This window comes from Biomphalaria glabrata, chromosome 7 (assembly GCF_947242115.1).
Source record: "Biomphalaria glabrata chromosome 7, xgBioGlab47.1, whole genome shotgun sequence".
In the NCBI taxonomy this organism is placed as follows: Eukaryota; Metazoa; Mollusca; class Gastropoda; family Planorbidae; genus Biomphalaria; species Biomphalaria glabrata.
The window spans coordinates 42,605,291-42,632,100 of NC_074717.1; the positions used below are offsets into that span (position 1 = coordinate 42,605,291).

The 26,810-nt window shown below is 35.1% G+C and overlaps 1 protein-coding gene across 1 annotated transcript; it reads right to left on the reverse strand.

The window, feature by feature from the left end:
* Positions 1–1,880: 1,880 nt before the first annotated feature.
* Positions 1,881–25,150, reverse strand: LOC106076624 (NXPE family member 4-like). The gene is made up of 8 exons (XM_056036883.1): positions 24,676–25,150; positions 17,928–18,074; positions 14,452–15,082; positions 12,730–12,843; positions 11,425–11,531; positions 10,730–10,831; positions 9,139–9,194; positions 1,881–5,588 (listed from the first exon to the last, which is right to left on the reverse strand). Coding segments are annotated over exons 1-8 (1,956 nt in total). The 5' UTR covers positions 24,678–25,150; the 3' UTR covers positions 1,881–4,791.
* Between the last annotated feature and the right edge of the window lie 1,660 nt (positions 25,151–26,810).

Below are 26,810 nucleotides of genomic sequence, written 5' to 3' on the forward strand. Positions count from 1 at the left end.
CAGGTTATCGGGTCACATTGTGAATGTGTAAGAAACACAAGCAAAAACTAAAAAAAATCTTTTTAAAAAAATTAATTCAACGGGGAAGAACTCATCTATTAAGACTTATTTCCCTTTATTTAATATCAAGCAAATAATTAATTACTATTAATTAATAGTCTAATTGCAGGCATTAGGGAGAGGACGTTTATTCTATTTGGTATGTGTCACTCTTACAAAAGGAAGATAATTATGTCATACGCATTTCATAAGCGAAATGAAATAGGTGGGCCCTAATTACATAAAAAAAGAAAAAGAAAAGGCGAAAAATAGAAATACGCAATGTATTTAACTCTGCCTGTGTCTAAATCTAACTAGTTAGACTAGTAAACAGAGCCGTAACTCTCTACTATGTTTGAGACCTGATCCAAGTTTCCAAATGTTTGTCAAAGTTTTTTGGTAGTCCTGTGTAAGGCCAACACCAATTGGAGGCCCTAGCTAGGTGAGTGCCTAGTTTACCTATACTTTGGGTCGGACCTGATGATAAATAGACATTACCTTCAGTATACGTAAGGCAACCCAATCCTAATGACAGTCTGATTTATCTTTATAGACTTTTTTAAATGGGTAGCAATGTATTTAGCCATTATTAATAATCCTCTGAAAAAAGAATGTCTAGATATTGTTTCTAATGTTTAATTTAATTTAAATGCTTGATGTGATTCTTTGCTCACAATCGTTACGTCAGAACAGACGTTGCTGACAACTGAGAGAAACCTTCACTTTTGTAAGGGGTCTTGAGATAACATATTTTCGGACTTTACCAAGCTGTAGAGAGGGAAATAATTTAATTAAGAGTTGAAAAAAGAATTTTTTGGGTAGTCTCCCCTTACTAGACATGTACGTTAGTCACATAAAAACATTTTCTAAACTTTGCAACAGTTTACTCTAGATTTAGAAATGTCGCTATAGAGTTGGGACTACGCTAAAGTAAGGTTCTTATTGGCGATTTTATCAATGTTACTCTGGTGTTTAAATCACACTGAGACTTTAAAGTTCCAATCTACACTCCATTATGTAAGCTGTTATTTTAAGAAAGAAGAAAAAGACATAAGGAGAAAATAAGAAGCGATGTAATGGGACATAAAGAAACGTAAAGAGATAGGTACGTGTCAAAAGGTAACGAGCTATACAAAAGTACTATCAATGACACCAATCTGTGAGATCACTGTTTACACTGTATAGTATCAGTTCATCTTCGTATCGACTCGTATCGCCTCTAGCTAGATACTCATTATGAGTATGGTGTAATGCACAAATTCTAAGATAAATTTCCTTACCGACAATAATGTCTATTATTATTATTATAAGTTTTTAAATAGTTTTAAGAAGTGAAACAGTCATACAGTGAATTTTAATTGTTTCTCCATATTGAAAATTATTAGGGTGCTTTAAGCTTGAGAGATTTAGAACCTTGATTCCGCTGTGTGGCGTTAGCGCTGCAAACACTTTTTTTCTTCTACATCAGGGATTCCCAAAGAGGTCTATATAGACCCTTAGGTCCACCATGACAAAATAGATAAAGATTTGAAAAAACTTTCGAACACTCAAAGATTAAGAATAGAAACACAAAATCTCTCTTCGACATCATATTGAAAAAAAAAATGATGGTGTGTGAGCGTCTTAATTATAGCAAAATAAAGAAATCACTATAGGTAAAACATTGATTTTACTAAGCGTTGTAGTTTAAAAACTGTTTAACACAAATCTACATCTGATATTATTAAAACAATTTCTTTAAGCAACAATATATTTCAAGGGCACATAGGTGCATGAGTTATAGAATTAAAAGCTTATGGAATTCTTTGCAAACGACATAGTTTGGGATCAGCGTCGTCGCAGGCTCTGACAGTGTGTTGCGCTGTGTGCTGCAAACTCCCTAAAGGTCGCCGGCTCCTTATTTTTAACAGGGTTTATCCTTTCCCATGTTCGGGTATAGCTGCAAGGCAGCAGAGGTTTGAATTCAGTTTTCCTTCGGCAAGGTAGACTGCCAAGGCTAATGAACCCTTCCTGCTGGAAGTTACTAGTTTAGGCGACAGTTACTCGCCTTCGCTCCTTCTGTTAGTAAAAACAGTTCTACGCACCCACTATTTGAGCCACACATGAAAGATTACACGAGAAACTGCTCTTTGCGAGAACTTTTACAATGATAAATAAGGCAAATTAATTAATTGATTAATTAATATGTTATTGTTTGAGGACTACTTCATAGAAAAACAAACTTCTGAGACATACTATCCATAGCAAAGGATAATAGACGTGAAAAAAAAAACAATTCAATGTGTTTGGTGATTCCAGTAATAAATATTAATTGTAATTTTAATTGGTATAAATTTGAATTTGATCAATACAAAAAAAAATAGATCTCTATAACTTGATGTGTAGCTTTAAATTACATTTTCACTCTACAACTCGCTACAGTTAGAAAAGTGTTGTAACAAAAAAGTTGATGAATTTGCAAAAAAGCAATAGGTTAATTAGGGGGTCTACCGAAAACCATAAAACATGGCAAGTGGTCTACGAGACAAAAAAGTTTGGGAACCACTATTCTGCATTCTTACATCATCAACACTTCACATACAGTGTACACCCGAAACACCAATAATCTCCCTTTTATTTCTATCCATTGACCAAACAAAAATCTCATATTTAATGTTTTGAAATGCAAAGAAACGAACTGTCAAGATACCGCAATTAAAAGTCAAAGTTTTTACCAGGAGTAGATTCAGGGACCACCGAATTGAAAGCCAAGCGATTTACCACTCAGCCACCGCGCCTCCAGTATGTTTTAACAAAATCAATAAACCGAAGTCAGATTTTGTTGTGAAAATATACATCGTAAAGGGTTTTTATTAAAGAACACTACCAGCTCAACGCACCCGTTGACACCAGCCACTGACGCTATAGTGCGTTGTTTTTGTCATTTTAGCGATACAAAATTTACGTTTCATATAAAATACCCTAAACTCTTTAGCGAGCAATTCGTGTATGTATTAATTTTGGCTAGAATGTTTTATAAAACCTTACTGTTTAACTAAACATTGCTGTAAAATGAATTAGCATGGACATTAACCTTTACCTATTCTAGGTAAATCTGTTAAATAACTGCTTATTTTATTATTGATTAATATTTGTCTACTCTAATAAATCCTATACTGTTAAGCGAACAATTATTGTATGTATGTATTAATTTTGGCTAGAATGTTTTATGAATGAAAATTTTCCATCATGTCAATGGGAAAAAAAACTTGACACCGCTTACGTCACTAGGCTTCCAGCAGTACACCAAACATTTCTTCGCAAACAAGAACAAGTTTTAATGAATAAATTGGCCCAATAAAACATTTGCGCACCATCTTATTGTTGATTGATGTATTATGGAATTATGGAAGAGAAAAAAAGAAATGTAGTTTGCAGATGCATGTTAAGTATTATTGTTTTAAGGGTTTTATAAATTGTTTACACTTTAATTGCGTAGAGATGTGTATGTAGCTTTTACTTAAATGTTATTGTGCTGGTGAATTATTACCATGTATTAAAGCTTTTATTTTAGAGACTAATAATGATATAAATATTTTTAAACGTAAGCGCTATTTGGACAAATTTGACCTTTTTTATTTAATTTAAATCAACTTTCATATATTAAAAAAAAAGAATTTTAAAAAATACATACGAAATATACCTGTTCAAAGAATCGAACACTGTACTATTGGTTCGGAGAGCCAACTCTTTACATGTGCGCCACTACTGCTAAATGTAAAAAGACACGTAATCCTTTTTATACCTAAACTTGAAGTAACTTATACTTTGATTAATGCTGAAACTACATTTGACCTTAAAATTCTAAATTTAATAATTCTTTTATTAATTGAAAATAAATGACCAATTTACCAACAGTTATTTGCCTTTGAAGAGATGACCTTTCCGGTTTTTTATGTTTGTAGTACAATGATATAGAGAACTCTCTACGCGTTTTAAAAAGAAAAATTTGCATTTTATTTCATAATAAATCTTTTTTTTACATTAAATTGTAAATATGACAGTATAGTTCTATAATGCTGTTAAAACGTGTTATTATAAAAATTTTACAAAAAAAAAATGTTTGTATTATCTAAATCTTTTGTATACCTAACCTTGAAGTATACTTTGATTTATGCTGAAACAATACAAATATCAATATTAATGTCTGAACGTAACCATCAATGACATTACACTGGAACGTTTAACTTCCAAGACAATAATTGCCCAATACTTTTAGGCAATGTAAACGATTCGACGTGAACTGCGATTTTTTTGATTATCTTATTTTATGAAACACAGATATGTCTTCAAAAAAGAAGGTGATTTTGTCCTACCAGTGTTCTGTATGGGGACTTAGGAGACTTTTCTAATCGCCATGGATGGCTGCCTGGTCGTGCGATTTGCGCGCTGGACTGTCGTTCAGATTTATCAATGGTCCTGGGTTCAAACCCTGCCCGCTCCCATCCCCCGTCGTCCTTCGGGAGGTTTGGACTAGGAAGTAATTATCTTCAACTCTGAAGGAACATCCGAAACATGTCAAACATTTTACAAACAAACATTTTGAACATTGGTATTTAGAACTTAAAGAACAATAAAGCAACTTTTTGAATTAGGAGTCTTTACCCGATCCAAAATAATCAAATATATCTCCTCAACAAATTATTCAAACGATCGAGGCTAAGTCACCTGGACCTGTAATTTAATAAAAACAAATTCCATTATTATTTATTGCTATCTTGGTACATATCCAGTTTCATTACACCTAAACGATAACAAAGTCCTTATCATTTCCTGTGGCACTCTGTCAGTCGGGTGAAATTCAGCATTCTCTATCGCTAATGTCATTCCCCAGCCATCAAGATAAACTATTTTATCTCTAAGGTCCTGGAAGGTTTCTTGTATAAGCTGTAAGTAGAATTTACCCAAACTGTCTCCTCCTGTTGTGTGATTTATGTCCCAGTCAAATGAAGTCACGTGAGGACCCCGGAAAGCAAAAAGCACATCCGGGTTTCTGCGTGCAAGATGTCTTATTGATTCAGCCAAAGATTTGATTCTTGAATGGACGACGCTGAGATGCGAAGGTGTCGCATGTAGATAGTAGTGAACAATGATGATGTATTTACCAACAGATGGTGTAGTGTAGATCTGTTCAGCAACGCCTTTGTAATTCAGTTTTGGGGTCCAGGAAGCATGTTGATATAATGGTAACTCGTGGGGTGTAAAGGATAGGATAATGTTTGCGTCTTTGTTCCTACATGTCCCAGCCTTAGGCCATAGAGATGATGATAGCCCTGTGCAGTGTGTAACTTGACTGAGTACATTAAATACTCTTACTGCATTGGAGTCTCCGAAAATCATTATTGTGGTGTTCTTCAGACAGCTCATCGCCCAGGGAGAAGACAGTGGCGGTCTCTCACATTGCAGTGACGTCCATTTCATATTTGGTTCCCAGAATCCACCTGGTGTTGTAAGATTCCAGGTAACATTTAAAGACGTCTCTGAGCACGGCTTAAGTTTAGGAAGTTTACCTGTAAAATACAAAACAGTTTTAGAAAATTATATTTTCTGCAATCTACAAGTCACAATTTTTTTAAAAATGAATTTTGAATTTTGGGATTTTTTGGGCGCCGCTGAGGGTACTCAACTCCATGGGTACCTCAGATTAGTTAGGGCAGTTAGGGGAAAAAGTAGATGCTGTTGGTCGTTGTGTTGGCCACATCACAACTTTTGCCATATAAGCAGATGACCTTTGCTCATCTATCCTATAGATCTTAAGGTCCGAAAGAGGGTTCACAATGTTTAACTTTAAGGTGTTTTTTTATATATGAAACTTCATAATATACGAGTCATTGCAAAGTACTCGTCACATACTAGTCACAATATACATCACAAGAACTGAAAGGAGAACTTTTCTTATTTTAATTGATATCGAAGAAGGGGGATAACTACCCCATTACTGATATATATATATATATATATATATATATATATATAATGCGTAGTTCTTCTCCAAGGGGATTTATTTTAAAATATTTTTTAAATTAGTTCCTCGTTTCTTAAATACGTGTTAGCGTGCACAGGAATATTACAAGTCATACCAATTATCAAGTCAAATTTATATTTGTTTTACTGCAATCCACACCATAGAGTATTGAGAGGATGGTGGATGGCTTGGTACTAAAACACTATTCGTTTTAGTTGTACACACACACACATATATATATAGCTTTTTTCGTGATGGTACGCACGGTGCGGTGTACCGGCATCTTTTTCAATATGGGGAAAAAAATTATGACTTTTCTTGAATTTTAACGTTTATTATTAATATATTAGTAGTTAAAAGTTAGGCAATCCATCACTGAGTACCGGCACCTATTTTTCCCCCCAAAAAGGCACTGTATATAATATATGCAGAGAGAGAGAGAGGAGAAGATAGATAGATAGATAGATAGATAGATAGATAGATAGATAGATAGATAGATAGAGTTATAATTGTCTGTGCTGCCAACTAAACCTAACCCTTGCAGCACACATATCAGAACTAGCTGACACTGCACTTAGCGCGATGGGTAAACTGTGCCAACATCAATTAAACAACAACTGACCAATGGTCAGGCCTGTGGTTACTCTGAGTCGTCGTTAAATTGACCGGTAATTAAGCGATGTCTCAAAAAATGTCGTGGTGTTACCTATAGATCTCAAGTATTATATGTACAATTGAAAATGTACACAAGTCACTATATAGATCTACAATCTCAATGTAGAAGTCGCTGTACACAAAGTAGATCCAATAGAAATGTTCGTACTTAAAGTTTACAGACAATGTCCAAACCAACTCAGAAAGTTTTCACTGCGTTCCTTCGTCAAACTGGTGTGTTTGAAATGTCACGTTTCACTGTAAGTTTAGTTTAAATCATCCTCATCGATCATATAACTTTTTGTTCTTTATGGGCTAGTGTTCGTTGATTTTATATGTCATTTAGACCTTTTAGTGTTCATTTTATAATTTGTTTTACTCTAAGGAACATATTAATTTTTTTAAAACTGAAGCCTTGTTGTTTTTTGCTTTTTTTTAAATAGTTTTATAGCGACCCCGAAAGGGGAATACATGCTATTAGTACTTTTTTTTTTGTGGTCTGTCTGTCCGTCCGTACCGTTTAGATCTCGTAAAATAGAAAAGATAGTGAAAAACCAACATCATGGTATTTCATACTATTCAAAGTTCTGATGCAACGGCTACTTGTTTCTTTTCTGAATGTGAAAAAAAAAATAATTTAAAAAATCAACTATGCTAACAGTTTTTTTTTTAATAATAATAATATTCTTTATTGTCCGTAAGGAAATTCGTCTTACAATTTGCACATTACACCATACAAAACATTATAACTATAAGAAACCTAATGTACATTCACACCAGACTCACTCATAATTTACATGTGAAAAGTTTTTATCAAATTGTTTCTGTTTAATGATTTGATTGCCAGGGGAACAAAAGAGTGTTTGTGTCTGTCTGTCTTTGCTATCGGTGTCTCGTATCTCTTTTGTGATTTTAAAATCACAAAATCCTGAAACAAAGGGCCTGCGTATAATGGTGGCCTCGCACGGAAGTAAAAAAAAAATATTTAGGAAAGAAATTTCGAAACTTGGATTAAATCCTAGCAGAGCTTCATGTCTACTGGTCTTTTAAATCTCAAACATTGGAGAGTTCTATGGCTCTATGTCTAGTAGTTCTACTAGCTAATACAGGCATGCTTTTAAATTATTTGTGAATTTTTTTTTATTTCTGTCTTTATTTTATATTTCATTTGGGGCCACCTAATTCCCTTCGCCTAGGGCCTCCATGACCTAAGGATGCCCTGGTCATTAGAACGAAAAACCTTGTTTTTCACGATGTCAGAGGCTAGTATACGATATAGTACATGCTATCTAGAGTGATACAGTTTCGTGATCGTCTTGATAGAATTATTTAGTGTTTTGTAATTACAGCGGTGGCTGAGCGGTAAAGCTCTTTGCTTCCGAACCGGGGGTCGGGGTTCAAATCCTGGTGAAGACTGGGATTTTTAATTTCTGTATCTTCGGGCGCCTCTGAGTCCACACAGCTCTAATGGGTACCTGAAAAGTAGATGCGGTTGGTCGTTGTGCTGGCCACATGACAGCCCTGTTAACCGTAGGCCACAGAAACAGATGACCTTTACATCCATGTGCCCTACAGACTATAAGGTCTGAAAGGGGTACTTTACTTTTGTTTTGTCCTATTTGTAATTGCAGTTGAATCCAGGGCACGTAGACTTGGTGTGAAACTAATAGAGCTAGATACAGAGAGCTGAGAGTTTCAAAGATGTGTTGTTTTTTATATATATATAATCTACATTTTAATATGCACCATTAATGCCAAATACAAAAATTCAGTTTGTATCATTACAGTTAAGATGTAATAAGAAAGTAACGAACTAATCATTTATAAGGACTCTGGAGGCGATGATATAAGATTGTGGTAAGGCTTTGAGTTTGAATCAATTTAGTAATTTCGGATTTTTACTATGACAAATTTTCTGCAGGTCTGAGAAAGACCTTGCCCTTGACCTGTCTAGTAAGATACGTGCATGACACTCTACCTCAGGGTTTTCTGTCCAGGGAAAGAGTAGATATGAGTACTTCAAGCAGCACTCACAAGGATGACAAGGATGATGATGATAATAATGATGACATGATGTGGGACTTGTTCTTCAGGCTTTATCAGCCATATTTGACATCTGTGTTGGAATTGTTAACTGTGTTGGATGTTGTTCTTGCCACAATTTTATCTCACTAATGGAATATTACATTCTTTTTAAATTTATAATTTATAAACATCTTTTCAAAATTGAGATGTTTTCTCTTCTCTCTCTTTGTAAATATACATATATTATATCTATATCTATCTCTCTATATACATATTTATATATTAGTACATAGTACTGTGTCTATATTGCATATGTTGGCATCAGTTGTGTATGTATATTATGTATATATACTTTCGTGATATAAAAGTGGTAACTATTGAAATGAATTAGTGAGAATTTTTGCCTTTAAATTCACCTTTCTCGTTTACCAACAATTGTATGTTGTGTGGAATTGTACGCTTCAAAATGTATCTGAAAGTAAACAAATAAAAACATATGAAGCAAATTTTACGAAGTCTAGTAGAATAAAAAAAAACACATAATAATTGACAATTTAAAAAAAAAAACTATTGAATTTCAAACAAAGACAAATAACTCTTTATCAAAATCTAAATCATAAGCATGAAAATATTTGACATGTATTCCTCGATGTCATAACGTCTGTAAAAAGATGAACACATCAAAATACCTCAGCGATAATACCTTTATAATTTACTCTCTAAATCGATAGGCGCTTCCGCGGTGTCTTATACAAATAAACCAAATGAATGTAACACTCATAACGGAATACGGACTCCAATAACACCGGAAAAAGGCCGAGCGATTAATACACGTTAGTTGACGCTGATACTGAATGTCGAAAAGGTTTAACAGCAATGAAGGGAACCATCGAATGTCAGCTGTATCTATACGTTCATATAATGATATCCATCTCTACTTTGTCCTGGAAGCAGTCTGTTTACATCGGATGATATTTTGTTCTGTCTCTAGAACCTAGTCTTGTTTTGTACTAGTCACGTCATTGTCACTATGTCAAAACGTCCCCCTATTTCCGAAACAAATAATTAATTCCTAAACGCGCCATAAGAAAACATCGTACTTTAAAACATTTTTGGGAGAGAGGTACGTCCATTGCTAAGGTCTAGAGTCAGTATTCAAAGAACACTTACAGATAAATGACATGTTACATCAAAATAATAAACTAGAGTAAATGTCATCTATCTATTTATCACTAGAGTAAATGTCATCTATCTATTTATCTATCTATCAATTTATCTATCTATATATATATATCTATATATCTTTATCTATTTATCTATTTATCTATCTATCTATCTATCTATTTATCTATCTATCTATCTATCTATCTATCTATCTATCTATCTATCTATCTATCTATCTATCTATCTATCTATCTATCTATCTATCAATCTATCTATCTACCTATCCATCTATCAATCAATCAATCAATCAATCTATCTATCTATCTATCAATCAATCTATCAATCTTTATATGTATCAATCTATCTATCTATCTATCTATGTATCAATCTATCTATCTATCTGTCTATCTATCTATCTATCTATCTATCTATATCTGTCTATCTATCTATCTATCTATCTATCTATCTATCTATCTATCTATCTATCTATCTATCTATCTATCTATATCTGTCTATCTATCTATCTATCTATCTATCTATCTATCTATCTATATCTGTCTATCTATCTATCTATCTATCTATCTATCTATCTATCTATCTATATATATATATATATATATATATCTAACTATCTATCTATCTATCTAATATTTCTTTCTTTTTTACGTCTAATCTTTCTACCTCGACGTCTGGTATCCGCTTCAGACTGCCTTCAGGATGGTCCCGTCCCGTTTCATAAATAGAGAGCAATTTTTTCTCTGCTCATCACTATCAAAACATGCTATCTTCATTCTACATATTTGTTCTCATTCTTTGAAAGTATTTTCTAGTATTTCCTGTTACTTAGTCGGCATTCTCTGGATCAGGTTCCTCTCTTGCATCGTCACGTTTATAGGTTGTATCAAGGGCGCTGCAGAGGTAGCAGCCCAGTCCTTGCATGTAAGTCTTAAAGAAAAGATTGTAAATGAGATGTTTAAAGATAACAATGAATTAGCCTGATATATCTTATCTTATATTATCTTATCTTATATATTACAGACTTCACTTTAAAAAGAAGATAATTACGTCCTACGCATTTCATGTGCCAGTCTAGATATGCATTTAATCAATGACTTAAACTCTGCCAATTCGTTAGTTATCCTGGCTGATTCAGGCAAACCATTCAATTCTCTAATTTAAAGATAGAGTGACAGATAGATAGATAGATAGATAGATAGATAGATAGATAGATAGATAGATAGATAGATAGATAGATAGATAGATAGATGGATGGATAGATGGATAGATTGATGGATAGATAGATAGAAAGATAGCTAGATAGTTAGATAGATAGATAGATAGATAGATAGATAGATAGATAGATAGATAGATAGATAGATAGATAGATAGATAGATAGATAGATAGATAGATAGATAGATAGATACAGTCGCACCTTTAGTCTATGCTCCACTGGGAGTCAATGGTATTAAGTCGTCATAGAATAAATTTAACTAGTGGGAAAAAAAATAAAACAAACTTATATTTACATATCAAATACCTTGTATCTGTAGGTTTACCACAATATAAAGACTGGCCAGTGATATGGGTCAGGTTACAGACACAAGATCTTCCAATAATATTTGGTAAACTCCAACAGATTGTAGCCTGGAAGTGACATCCCACATGCACACAAGAAAACAAGTTTTTAAAGATAGCTTTCGTAGTGTAGTATATTGTCACTTATCACGTCCAAGTTTTAATTTTAAAATATTATTTAATTTAAAATAAACTCAAGTCAAAGCTTAGGTCAACCTCAGAAATTCCTATGACATAGAAAGCAGCCATCTATCACGCGTGTGAAACCTATTAGAAAGGTATTTGATTGGTTGGAGAAATGACTTAATTGGTTGGGCCAAGTATCTTAGTTAAAAGGTTAAGTACAGACGCAGGTGGCAAAATAGAGAAACGTCAATCCGGAATGTAAATCTTGAAGACAGAAGACGTATATTAGTCTTGAGTTAGGATCAGTAGAGGCAAGTTTTGTACTTATTAGATCTTATTAGTCGGTCAAAGAGAGCGTTTCAGGGACACCCTCAAAGCTACTCTGAAGGCGTTCAGCATAAACCCAGCCACCTGGGAGACAGAGGCACATAACAGAGCATCATTGAGTCGCGCTGTGAAAACTGGTGCACTGGTTAATGAGGAAAAGAGAACAACGCTGGCAGAAGAAAAACGCCAGTGAAGAAAAGCAAGGCCAATGACACTAGCTCCAGCTGGAATAACCTGCCCAGTGTGCAGCCGAACATTCCGGGCTCACATAGGTCTCACCAGCCACATGAGGAGGCATAAAACCCCAGTGCAAAGCCCTCAGCCCCCCCGGGATGACAAAGTGGTCATCATCGAACCACGATGGACGAACTATAAATTATTAGAACTAGTAGAAATCTGAATATAATTTTATTACTGAACTATGTATGAAATTATTCATCTGATACAGCTTACTTTTGTAAACACTGTACTATAAGTTTTGTGATTCTCAGTTGATAAATTAAAGTTCTGTATTTGAATTGAAAAGGATCTTCATTAAATCTCTAAGATAGCATTTAGATCTAGAGATATAGAGTCCCCGGCATGTCACAGTAACTTCTTACAACATCTGACATCTCAAGAAAGAGTCTACAATTTTAGCACTTCTCAGCACTATCTTCAACAAGAGCACATTCTAGCACCTGCGATCAAGAAGAAGACCTAGTGACATATATATTTACATTTGCTGCGAATCCAAAGAAAAACAACACATTTTAAACCTAGAAATATATCCAGTTTTACAAAGTTGTGAACTGTTGATCTCATTCAAACTTACTTCCTGTGTAGTGTTATTGACAAAGTTTCCGTAAATAAATCTGGAAGCTGACAGCTGAGCTTGATGTATGGTTGCCCTGATATACTCACTTGGATACACAACTGCTACATTGATCTGTTAAGTTTTAAAGGCATGTAAAAAAAACTTATAATTTTGATCTCGTATGCTAACAAGCAAAATAAAAAAAAATCCTTAAAAAAAAAGCACATTTAAAGGGGAAGAACTATCAATCTCATACGATATCAAACAAAATAATTAATTATCAATAATTAATTGACTAATTGAGTATTTTTCTATATTGATTCATGTTTTGTTTGGTGCAATAAATAATTGTTTAAAATATCAAATTGATCGTCAAAATGCGTGAGGAATAGCGTAAACAATTATTTTAGAGGACTAAACCCAACAGATTTAGCCATATATGTGAATACTGAAGTATTAATTTTTCTTTTTACTATCAAACAAAATAATTCATTACTTTTAATTAATTGTCTAATTGGTTAGAGATGCAAGCCATTGGAAGCATTTTAAAGGTAATGATGGGCTTAAGACCATTACCACTTCCGGCGTTAACAACCTTGCGGAACCTAATAGATTCTAATAGCCTCTGACAACCAGTCCAACTCCTGGCCTTCACGTGTGGTTCAGATACTGAGCCTGGTGGAACTGTTACCACAGACAGGAGAAGGGACAAAGGCGCACAACTGGCGCCTTAACCAGTTAGCTTCGGGCAGGAGGGGCTCGTTAGCCATGGCTGGCTATCTATCTAGGAGAAGGAAAACTCTGAATCCAAACCTCCGCTGCCTAGCGGCTATACCCAAACGCGGGAAAGGCTTCAGGAGACAGGCACCCTGAGGAAAAATCAGGAGCTGGCGACTCTTAGGCAGATTGTGGCACACCGTGCTACAGCCTAACAGAGCCTGCGGCGCTACTGATCCCAAACTGTATCGGGTATTCCGTTCCTTTGGTCACATCAGCTGCACCGAGAGGGGGAGGGGGACTGCTATGTGGGCGACATCGTTCCGACCATAAACAATGCCCAGGCTTTCATCTCACTTACCTGCGATATTTGTAGGACGGGAGTGTCTCTCCAAAATAGGGCTCTACAGCCACAGTAAGAAGTATGCGAGATGAACCATAGTCATTCTACGATTGAAGGAGGCCAACAAACATTTGCTTACTTTTTTAATTGATTCATGTCTGGTCAATGTCAATGACTAAGTGTGCGAATTTTCAACTTGATCCGAGATATGGTATGGCAAAAATAACGTGTACACACTTTTTACCAGACAGAAAGAGTGAGTTGATATAAGCTTTGTTAAAATATAATACAGCGCAATTCCCGTCGCATTCCGTAAGGCTTCTTCAATCATAGTAGAGACTTTGAGCTACGCTAGATGGTATAGAACTTTGCCATGTTTGAGATTTGTTCCAAGATTTGCAATTTTTTTTCTCCAAATTCCCACAAATTAGAAGGCTGGCTAGTTCGCTCATGCCTAAGGCCGGCCTTGTTGTCTTTAATTCCGAAAATTAGAAATAGCGATTAGTGAGACATTTCACATTACTACACAAACTAATTGCACAGATTTAATATCGTTAGTCTATATTTATTACAAACTCAATTACACGACTGATCCAAACTAATTAATACAATTCAAGCTTTGTATTTTTTTTTAGAGCTAAAGAATTTATAGATTTAAAGTAAGAAATTAAAAGTCTTACCTGGATGTTACCTGGCCAGAGGCAAAGTCCATTAAACAGATAACTGCCATTGTTCAGATCTGTTACGTGACCGGAAGTTCTGAACTGTTTCTCTGACTTGCTGACCAACCACATTCTCACCTCATCTCCTCCTTTGTGTCTGGGTTGGCCGTAGCTGTCCACCAGGTCCACGCGTCCATTAATGACGTCACCAATGTCACAGTGGACAGTGTCGTTAATGCTTCCAAACACTGTGATTTTTGATAAATTCAAGACCGGTAACTGCTTCATATCTTCCAACGGGGGATAACTCAAGTATTCTTTTTCAAACTCATAAATATACATCCCATCTTTCAGAAAAGGTCTCGCAATAAAGTCTCCAGCAGTAAGTCGCCTGCTCCAGTCTTCTTTGGTGAAACTAGAACAATCAGAAGCGTTATCACTTGTGTCACAGGTGTTATTGCAGGCGTCCATCGTCTGATCAGAGAAAGCCTTTATAGCATCCTCCCAACTGACCAGACGCCAGTGTGTCCCACAAACAGTCTTAGATTTACAATTCATTTTGTGATTTAAAGAGTCGAGACTCGCATCGCTTTCATTGTTCAGCACTTTGCTCTGAGTCGTCAATGTCGCAATCACTTCTCCCCAATTTCTGGATGTTTAAAAAAGAAATGAGAAATAACACATAAATGTTTTTTTGGAGCGCGGTGGCTGAGTGGTTTAGCACTAGGCCTCCAAACCTGGGGTCCTGGGTTCAAATCTAGGTGAAGTCTAGGATTTTGCATTTCGGCATTTTTAGGGTGCTCCTGAGTTCACACAGCTCTAATGGGTACCTGATTTTAGTTGGGGAAAGTAAAATGACACCCTGGTCTTAAACCAAAGAAAAAGATGTCTTTAACATCATCTGCCCTATATATCTAAAAGGGCGAATTTACTTTAACATGTATGTTATAAACATGGGACTACAAAACTTTTCTCCAGACAAAAATCTGGTTACCTATCTCTACGAAGTGATATATTATAACTTAGAGTACACTTATTGGTATAAACTACATTTTACAAATTTTGTCTCATGGTTTTTATATTAAAGTTTTTATTACTTTTTCTTTATATCCTACGTTACTAGGAATTTGTTATGTTAAGTCTTCTTTATCAAAATAATATCTATCTATTAAAAAAAACATTGTATGTTGAAATAAATAATAAAGAAAAACACAAAATTTCAAAACATAATCGTTAAAACCCATTTTAAAACATGGAATGGATGACATTAAAAGTCAACTCCTCTCATAAAGGAACAGTGTGGACATCCAGACGTAGAAGCTGTTGAGCTGGGATAGTAAATATTCATCAAAACTTTGCCAGGTTGCTGGCCCCTGAACTAAACCTGTTGATTCCTATTGGTCTACCTCCTTACATGGGCCTATAGGGCTGAGCCCCATTGAACGTTTAAAATATTTTTTTTCTGTGGTGGTGCTCATTACAAGTGTGCATATTTTAATCTAATCCCCTGGGTTAAAATGGTCCCTGGTCTAGTCTATCTGATTTGTGAAGCACACGATTGTTAATAAACTGAAACTGTAACCTTATATATCTATTTCTATCTTTCGTGTGGTGTATATTTTCATTTAATTAGAAAAAGCGAACTTATTATATAATAGATAATTGTCATTGTCATGGTGGAACTGTTTTAGAATGTAACTTGGTATTATTTAGAACTATGTCTCAACATTCAAACTCTACAGTATTGCCGGAGCTGCTTATTTAAATGACGAAGAGAATACAAATCTATTGTTACGAAATAAAAACACATTCATTTCCCATCTCGGTGTTATGAAAACAAACTCTTCAAATGCACAATGAAATTTCAATTTAATAGTAAGTTCACAAAAGTATACACAATAACCTTATTTGAAACTAAGCTACTCCGGTTGTCTTTCTTTACTTATAGTCTTATACAGTCTTTCTAATCTGCGTTGTTTCATTTTGCGCGAATTAACTTCACTGAACCATATTTTAGTACTATGGAAATTCCCATTTCTACTATGCGCCAGTGTCACAGTATCGCTTGAAATTGATTGTAATATGTTCACCTCGGGTCAAGAAGGTGAAAGACACGTGAAACATCTGATATAGAAAGGGGAAGTAAGAATGACTAAATTGACTTTAAGTCAGTTGTAACTCTTAAGTCAGTTGGATACATATTATTGAAGTTTATTGTTACCCGCTGTGATGCGGACGTTACATGTAGCCTATTCTAGAGGACTTAACATGTTGGATATATTTGATACCGCTGTTATGCGGATGTAATTATACATATTTCATATTGGATTATGTAACAATTAAGAAGTTGCAGTATATTATTATTGATAAATGTTACTTTTGCCAGCTAAAGTGGATTGTAAATAGTCTCTGCTAATTACGTTGTCACGTGTTAAGTGTAGCCCCAGGACACACGAACCCAGCATTCTACAGCATTACACATTCAGCATGTTACAGCCAGATATCGTCTTTGATCAAAGCTAATCAATTTTAAACATAGTATTTAGGTCAACAGTAAGTCTGATGCGCAATGATGGCTATCCTATCGAATTCAATTTCATATAGTTCATTAATGTATTCAAAGCATGAGACCTTGACGCGTATTTCACCTTCTGATGATAAACCACTAAGACACTAAATTAGTTAGAAGTAAACAATTTAAACACTTCCCTAGTTCTTAAAAATCCTATAAATGTTCCCTATTTGGAGCCGCTCCTGATTAAATAATAAGATAATATATAAATGACTGTCACAGTCTTAGTTGACATTGCATGATCTAAAGTTCACGTCATGTTAAGAGTTTAAAAGACACGTGGAATTCCTGATGTAGAAAACAGGAAGTAGAATGAATAAAGTTAGACTTTGAGTTCAGTCAGTAAAGTCAAGCTAAGTCAAGTTAGTTAAGTCAAGTGGTATTCTTTAGACCGGGTGGTCAAGTATATTTTGGTCCGGGATGGACAGTAGCGACTTAGAAAAGTCTGTAGTAATTTCAGTTAGAAAGTAACTTGTGGGCAGTTGTTGCCATTGGTCTTTTTGAGACATGTATTAGTTAATCTATAATTCTGTACAGTGTTACCCGCTGAGATGCGGACGTGATTTGTAACTAACATATATTGGATACATTTGATACCGCTGTCATGTGGATAGGATTGTTTATTATTTCTTGACTTGTAGCACTAACAAGGAGTGCAGTATTATTATTATTGTGTTGTAAAATAAACTTTATATTTGTCTGCTGAAACGGACTTAGGTCAGTTTATAGTATTTGTCTTGTCACGTGTCAAGAGCACCTCAGGAAGCAAGAACTCAGCATTACACGACATTCGCATTCTGCAACCTTACACCATTCAACATTCATTCACAATGACAATGCATTTAATATTTCTCAGATAAACTATGCCAATAATTGCTGATTGATACGGTAATGATACCTTACACATTTCTTGTATACTTACGTTTGATTTAGAGAAAAGAATACCAGAAAACCAAAGATGACACTTATCACTGCCAGCCACTGGATCCTTGTATTAATACAATCCAATCTGTTTAACATACTGAACGTCTTCTCACATGGACGTATCCGGAAATATTCGATGTCAGACCTGGGTGATAAACAATACAGTTGTTTCTTATCTTATTAATTACAGACGTTTAATCGAAATAAGATTTTTTTTGATGATTCAGGAAACCTTTCCAATAAATAATTCCTTATGGACGAAGGATCACTTATACTTATTTTTCCCAGCGTATGGAATAAGAAAAAAGCTTTTATTAGTTGTTTGGTATAGATCAAGGAAAGGAGATAGTACTATACAGATGTGGTAGCATATTGAAGAAATTATTTTTCAAATCTACAAATCAAATAAGAACATTAAGCTAAAACATTATTTGATCTTACTTAGGTCAATTATAGAATATGCATCCTCTGTTTGGGACCCCTCAGCTCAAGAATCTGGAACAGACACAAAATAAAGCAGATTCAGACCAAACAAATATATACATCTGATTAGAGTAACACCTTTAGTAAAATCACTAAATTTAGAAAGTCTTCAGAAAGTAAAGTAGCAATTATACATAAAACACAGAACCATAATCTTCAAATGCAAAATATACCTGATAAAATTCTCAGAAAGACACAAAGATAAAGGCGCATTCCTTGTTTTATATGCTAGGACAAATTTGTACAAATACTCCTTCTTCCCTAGTGCTATTAGGGCATGGAATGGGTTGCCTGAGCTAGCCAGGAAAACCAGTGACTTAGCAGAGTTAAAGTCATTGATTGACGTGCATGGCTTAATTGAACTAGAGACACGCATATACGTAGTCATCTTCTTTTATTTAAGTAACGTCTGTATGCTATAAGGTAAGATAAGATAAGACTTGAGTTGAATTAGTTTCATTGTTAAGGCCTGAGCCCTGAGTGAACAATTTTTTTTTTTAATGCATTTAAAAAGCGATCTCGGTAACGAGATTTCAATCCACTTTTTTCCCCAACTGGTCCAGACAAGTGATAGAATCGTAGCGCATTAAGAAAGCCTAAAAGAACATTTGTAACATGGACAATAAACTTGTATCAAAATGTCCGGCTTTTTAAAGTACCTCCTCATCTACTCACAGACCATCACACTCAGGAGTTTTAGTCTTTCTCCTTTTTCTCTCTCTCTATTGCCTTCTCTCTCACCACCTCTCTCTCTCTCTCTCTCTCCTTTGCTGTCTCCTTCTCTCTCTCTATCATTCTCCTTTACTCTCTCCTTCTCTTTGTCTTTCCTTTGCTCTCTCCTCTCTATATCCTCTCTCTCCCCTTTGCTCTATCTCTCTGAAGACTTACAAATACGCTGTGTTCTCTCAAGGAAAAAAAATGAATCCAGGCAAAATCGCGGCTATTTAAAGAAAAGAAAAAAAAAAAGAAAAAGAAAATCTGTTTTAAATTATTGAAGAATATTAGATTCAAATTTCCCCCACAAAACACACTCACACATACTCACACTTTAAATAATCCCTCTCATCAAATGTTACAAGACTTTGTACATTTAATTCTAGATTTAGCATTCACATAGATGTAGATCTGATTGTTATAATTATATAATTGTAAAGAATTTACATTTTGTATTGAAGTAATGTTCGACACGCATCAATTAACACACACAAGACGTCATAAAGATAGTCTCTGTTCTCAGAACAAGGAAATTGATGGCTTCCTGGTCATGCGTTATGTGCGCTTAGACTGTCGTTCGGTCATCTCGTTGGTCCCGAATTCATACCTTGCCCCCTCCCTTCCCCCGTCGTCCTGCGGGAGGTTCGGACTAGGAAGTAAATTATCTTCAACTCTGAAGGAACATCCGAAACATGTAAAACATTTACAAACTAATGTAAACATCAATAAGGTTCTATTAATTAGATTAACTTTATAAAGTGTCCTCGATGGCTAGGTGTCAGGATCGGTTTTTAAGCTTTGGCTCGTGTGCCTGGGCCCCCCCCCTCCCCGGCATTCAATGTACATAATTAACGATCTGGTACAGTGAAATTAATGATAACATAATCTATAGTGATATAAACAGTAACACAAATCATGTTTCTATATGTATTTATACTTACATATTTAATTAAACATTCTGCACCTTGTGGTATCACAAGCCCAATACAACACCTCAATGTGTTTCCGGCTATGCAGAGACAAATGGCACAACACTAGCCCCCCTGCTGGCTCCAGTTTACACCCAAACTACAATCTTATCACTAGCTCTATGAAGAGACGCAAAAATCAAATTTGTTTTTCGTGGCTTTTTTATTAGACAAAAATCAAAATTGAAGGAATTAGCGATTGGAAAAAAACATGCCCAAGGTTCTAGCTATTCATGAATCATCCCTAAAACCATCTCCATAACCATTTCAACACGCACACATATCTGCACATAAACCACAAATCTCAGCATACATCTACACACTTGTCCAGAAACACACATTTTCACACATATCACATCTACACACATGTCCACACACATCTCCACGCGCATTTCCATACGCACACCAGAGATCAAATGCCAACCAGAGATCAAACCAAGAATGATATCCCCCTCATTAGTATAGATCAGTGGTTCCCAAACATTTTTGTCTTGTAGACCCCTTGCCATGTTTTCTGTTTTTCGATAGACCCCCTGCTTAACTTGTGTTGTATTTTTGCAAATTCATCAACTTTTTTTAAAAACTGATTTCTAACTATAGAGAGTTGAAGAGTGAAAAAGTCATTTAATTTAAGTTATAGAGATCTATCTTTTTTATTGATATAATTCAAATTTAACCCAATTAAAATGAAAATATGTATTACTGGAACCAAACTTACTGGAAAATTTTTTTTTCAAGTTTATCATCTGTTGCTACGGATATTTTGTTTCATGTAGGAATTTGTTTTTCTATGAAGTAGTCCTTCAAACTTTAAATATTAATTAATTAATTATTTAGCATTAAATATCAATGTAAGAAAAAATTTCGCAAAGAGCAGTTTATCGTGCATTTCTTGATCTTTCACGTGTGGCTCAAAGAATGGGTCTTCACAACTGTTTTCACTGACAGCAGAAGGCGAGTCACTGGCTTAACCAGTAAGCTTCGGGCAGGAAGGGCTCATATGCCTTGGATTGCTACCCACCTAGCAAGTAAAATTAGTTACACGTAGACAAAATTAGTCCAATTAAATATGTATTGATATTAAATACAAAAATTTAAATGATTACCCAATGTACAAATCATATATCAGTGTACGAAAAAATTACAGTAATGGGATATAAAAATTAAAGTCACGATCTGCCTAAATGAAAACTATTATTGTAGACCCCCGTGGACATCTCATAGACCCCCAATTTATTTTTTCACTTTCGTAGACCCCTTGGAAGTCTTCGTAGACCCCTAGGGGTCTATATAGACCACTTTGGGAATCACTGGATAGTTGAAAGTCAAAAGAAGTAAGTAAGAACAAAAAGTAAAGGAAAGATCACTCTCTTATTTCTGCGGATAGTCACCCAACGAAAAAACAAGAGAGGGGGGGGGGGAGGGAACAAGTGGGTGTCACACGTCGTTACGGTTGGCTTCGCGCTGGACTGACAAACCCTGCCCGCTCCCATCCCCTTCGTCGTGCGGGAGGTTTGGACTAAGAAGTAAACCCGAAACATGTAAAACATTTTACACACAAACGCAACGGACTTAACCCATTGTTACCAGAAGTCATGGAAAGAGAACAAGTAATCTACTATGTATATTCACCCTTCACTAAATAGCAGGACGGACTTAAGCATTGTGGGGCTCTATGCGAAACGGATTTCGCGGGGCCAAATTTGGGTAGAAAAGCGGATAATAAGTGAAATTTTAAAGTTTGTATTAGAAAATAAATTCGTCTATGCATTTTATTCATTCTTTACTACGTACAGAATTACTTTACGAGCCTTGCGTGTAGCAAAGTCATACAGTATATCATAATAATTCTGTTTCCTACATAGATCACGCTCAATAGCAAGAATTACCAAATGTTTCAATCTATCTACGAGAATTGTTGACCTCAAGTAATTCTTCATTAGTTTGAGGTGCGAGACGCTTCTTTCGCCAGATTACACAATTACGGTTTATGCATAATGCCGTTTTTATTTATCGTGCGTTGGATTGATGTTTTCCATATTGAGTCACACCCCAAAATGACAATTTTGTCTATATATCTCCGTATATTTTAAGGACTTTTTCGTATATTTTGCAATTTCGGGAGATTTCCAGGAGCTCCTGGTAAATCGATCTGTTTTAAGATATAAAATGGTTTAATTTAATAATTTAAACACTTTGAATTAGCGCGGGTTTTTTGAAAGTGCGGGTCCTATGAAAGTGCGGGGCCCACTGTGGTCGCATAGGTTGCAGTGGCCTAAGGCCGCCCTGCAAAATAGCGGCGTATGCTACCCCGCCGGTCGACTAGTGTTCTATGAAAGCGTAGCGTAACCCCAGGCCGTCCAACAGGTTCGTTAACTAGTAGGTCAGCGACCATTGTTTATGATCGTAACCAAAGCCTGTTTGCGTGTTAGCATAAGTGCTTAGGCGAAGTGTTGTAAAATGTAACACAACCCACGTGTAGTTGTTGACCTCATGGCTATAAACAGACGTATTATTAAAATAGACAAACTACTAGATCTAAACACAGAATTGAGGCCCAAAGAAAAGCCAATGCCGAAGACAAGCCCAAAAGACAAAAAAGAAAACCAAAACTGAGCTAGTTGGAAACAGCTTAATCTGCATTAAATGTGGCAAAGTATGTAGGTCGAAACTGGGTCTGCGTTGTTACGTTAAACACTTCACTCATTCTAAATCTTCAGATGCTTGAAATAGAAGCCAGATTTACAATTAGTTCATCTATACTATGTCAGTGTTAGCTTTGAAAAAAAAATGTTACAGTAAAAACAATGTTTTTCAATTTTTTGTTGTTGTTTTGTTTCAAAGTACTCCTAGATTGTTCTTTTATCTCAGCGCCCCATTGAACAATTCCCACCCTCCCCCTTTTTTATGTAATCGCATCCCTTTGAAGAACCAATGCATTAATCGCAACCACAGTTACTGCCCATCTGGCGGACTCGAGTCGAGACCAATTGTCATAGAATGCCTAAAACCGGCTTAATTTATTAATTTTTAAATAAAATCTGCATTTCTTTTTATTAAACAATAGTTACATGTAGACAAAATTAAGCTAATTAAATAAGTACTGAAATTGAATATAACAATCATTCATTTGAATAGCAGAATGAATATTGAAAAGATCAACCAAGGTGCAAACCACACATTATTGTATGAAAGAATTACAAGAAAAATATAAAAATTATATCAAAGATTTATAACATTCGGATTGATTATCGTAGACACCCATGGACATCTCATAGACCACCAATTTATGTTTTCCCCTTTCATAGACCCCCTTGAAGTCCTCGTAGACGTCTATATAGACCACTTTAAGGATCACTGCTCTAGATCCATGACTGACCAAATAAAAATAAATATGTAAGCACTGGACTAAATTGCAAATAATGATGTTACTTCTTTTAAACTGTTACGCGGAAAGGGGCGTGGTTTCATTTGAAAATATTGTGTATATATGTGTGGAGGGGGAGGAATAAGCTGAGAGGCTTCAACTGAGAGGCTTCAACTGAGAGGCTTCAACTGAGAGGCTTCAACTGAGAGGCTTCAACTGAGAGGCTTCAACTGAGAGGCTTCAACTGAGAGGCTTCAACTGAGAGGCCTCAGCTGAGAGGCTTCAACTGAGAGGCTTCAACTGAGAGGCTTCAACTGAGAGGCTTCAACTGAGAGGCTTCAACTGAGAGGCTTCAACTGAGAGGCCTCAGCTGAGAGGCTTTAGTAATACATTTTTTAGTCGACCACCAAAATTCAGTACACAAGGGTGACTAGGCTTATCCCCCTTTAGCTGGTACTGTCTCTAAATAGAATACAATTTGTTATTTATGACTAACTGATTAAATAATCGATCGGTTATTCTATTGATTTCTGTTTTGCTAGTGGTAGTCAATAAAAGTGTCCCAGAATGGGAAGTTGGTAGAAATTAAGTTCTGTAAGATACTATCCGAAAAGGCAACCAGAGTGAACTGATTATAATTTTCGTTAAAAAAAAAAGGCTAGGGTCTGTTTAGAATGACTTTCACATTGACACTATAGTGTGTTTTTTAAAATATTTTTTTCCTTTTTAGTGCGTTTTATTGTAAACGTAAATTTAGACTAATTGATTAATAAATTGGTTAAATTTTTTATTTTTTTTTATTCATGTGCTGTTATCGATTATGAGCGTATACGCAAAATTCGATACAGATCGAATGAGTAGAATTGAACGAAAAACTGATTGCAAAAAAATCTAAACCACCGACATCCAGGAATGGTACAATGCGAGTTAATATAAGTTAAATTGGAACATAAAAATAGCGATACTATATGAAACACTGAACCTAACTTACAAATACGAAACATAACTTAGAAAAAACTTAGACAATACTCATAGACACAGAGATAAAGGCGCATTACTTATTTCATATGCTAAGACAACTTCGTACAAGTGTTCCTTCTTTCTTTTTACCATTAGAACATGGAACGGGTTGTCTGAATCTGCTAATACAATCAATAACTACTAAAGTTTAAGTCTCTAATCATTAAGCACTAGATTAAAAAGGATAAACTTACATTCTCTGTAGAAGTAACGTCTGTAAAATGTACGTCAAGAAAAGTGCGTTTCCTGAATGAAGAATCCAGTTTCTCTGACGAGTTTTTCAAGTAAAGATGGCTATTAATATCAAGTTAATTTTATCAGTGACTTTATTTGAAACTAAAGTACAACAATCATCTTATTATTTTTTGAACGAGTTTGTCAGAAGCTGTTGATGTTTTCTAGAACCTATTTCTGTGAATCCAGACTCACTGACTACGTTGCATATACCTGGTAGTGCAGGAACACTATATCACAGCATAATTTGCAATTCGACTTAAAAATTAAGAATCGTTTCCTATTTAGCACCGGAAACGCCAGGCATTCTATGGATTGGAACCATCTCATACAGTTTTTCTTCTGCTATCTCTAATAGAATTTTTAAAATCAATAAAGCTAAACCAAACACAGCAACACAGCACAAGTACACATTAAATCTAGAACACCTTTATGTAAAAGTAATATCCTCATATACATAATATTGTCCAGTACGCTCTTTCTCTCAGTTACCCTCTCTCTCTCTCTCTCTCTCTCTATGTCTCACTCTCTCTCTCTCACAATGCCTTACTTCAGCGGTTCTCAACCTTTTTACCTCCGCGACCCCCTAACACAACTTTTCACTAGGAGGCGACCCCCAACCATAACGAAAAAAAAATTGTCATAGGTCATAGGTGAATGTGATGTAGCTAATGTTATAAAATGGTTATCAAAACTAATATCTATGATGTTAATTTCATTGTTAGAATCGTATCATATATATTTAGTGTAAAAGAAATTAGGGCTTACATTTTTGAAAACGTATATTTTATGATTTTCATTTATTGATTTTTCTATTGCTGTTTATAATATTCACGTAACATACATAATTTACAATTTAAAAAGTATTACTTATCGTGGGAAACGTGGCCACAGTAATAAGAAACACGCCAAAGTTAGTGCGAAAGTTGAGCTTGTTTTTATTTCACTAGATTAGGAATTCACATTTTCAGCATCAAGTTTATTTTCTGTATTTAGACCCGATAACTAACAGGCAGAAAAAAAATCATGTTTCGTACACATTAAATATTGGAAATAGAAAAGGAAGTCTAGAAAAACATCTCGTCTAGAACAGAATGACTGCAAACAATTGATCTAGAATTGTGTAACTTACATTGAAGAGAAATATTTAGATGCATTGCTATTGACATTGCTAATATATGTCGATGAATCATACAGTGAATTAGGATGAATTCTTAGGGTGACTCATTCTGTACCAAACATGGAACCTCCAGACCGACATCCAAGCATACTTAGAGCACCATCTGTGCAGATGCCACAATTATTTTTCCAAGAAGTATTTTACTTTTTCAAATTTAACCAACTATGTCAGTTACATCACGCGCTGTAGAGGTTTATAGAGGTTTATAGAGTTTTGCATTGAAACTAATCTTTGAAACCGCCATTGTGTATACCAGTAGGCCTATATCCTAAGTATACCGGAACTAGTAATTGTGAACAACTTACAACGCCTGTGGAGTCATCAAGCTGGTTGCTAAATATTGTAAAAGAAGGATATATCATTTCCTTATTATCAGAAGACATGTCAACTAATCTCCTGTAAATAGTGACATTATGTATGCAAATTACACTAAATTTATTAATAAATTTGGCTCCAGTCATATCTTTGGCCGCTGAAAATAACTGCTTGGTAGTGGTGTGAGGTTTCAGAACTCTGGTGATTCTAAGAGCCACCAAACAGGAAGATTTATAGGCTGGTATGTTTCAATTATGGTACTTTCCATCTGAGTCTAACTAAACCACTGTATGTCGTAATCGGCAAAGTTCGGACGTTTGTTCGACCTCAATACATACGACATAGAGAACTTCATTACAAATTTTGCATCGGGTTTCTGCTTAAACTATACCGCAAAAAAAAAATCGTCATTCTCTTTTCCTTTATTAATCTTCTTTTGTTCGAAGTCCGTGTGTTCATGATTTGTTACATAATGAACATTTTTTCCATTGGCTATAATACGATGGCGTATTTATTAATTGAATTTTCTTCACGACGTGATTAGATCTTCACCAAAGAAATGTTTGATCCCACAATAGTGTTTCGATGCATTGATAGACA

Coding starts and splice junctions, on each gene's coding strand:
- LOC106076624 (XM_056036883.1), bottom strand. Junction 15,083..17,927: donor TTCTTTTCTCTAAATCAAAC/GTAAGTATACAA, acceptor TTAAACATCCAG/AAATTGGGGAGAAGTGATTG. Junction 5,589..9,138: donor ATTGTTGGTAAACGAGAAAG/GTGAATTTAAAG, acceptor TGTATTTTACAG/GTAAACTTCCTAAACTTAAG.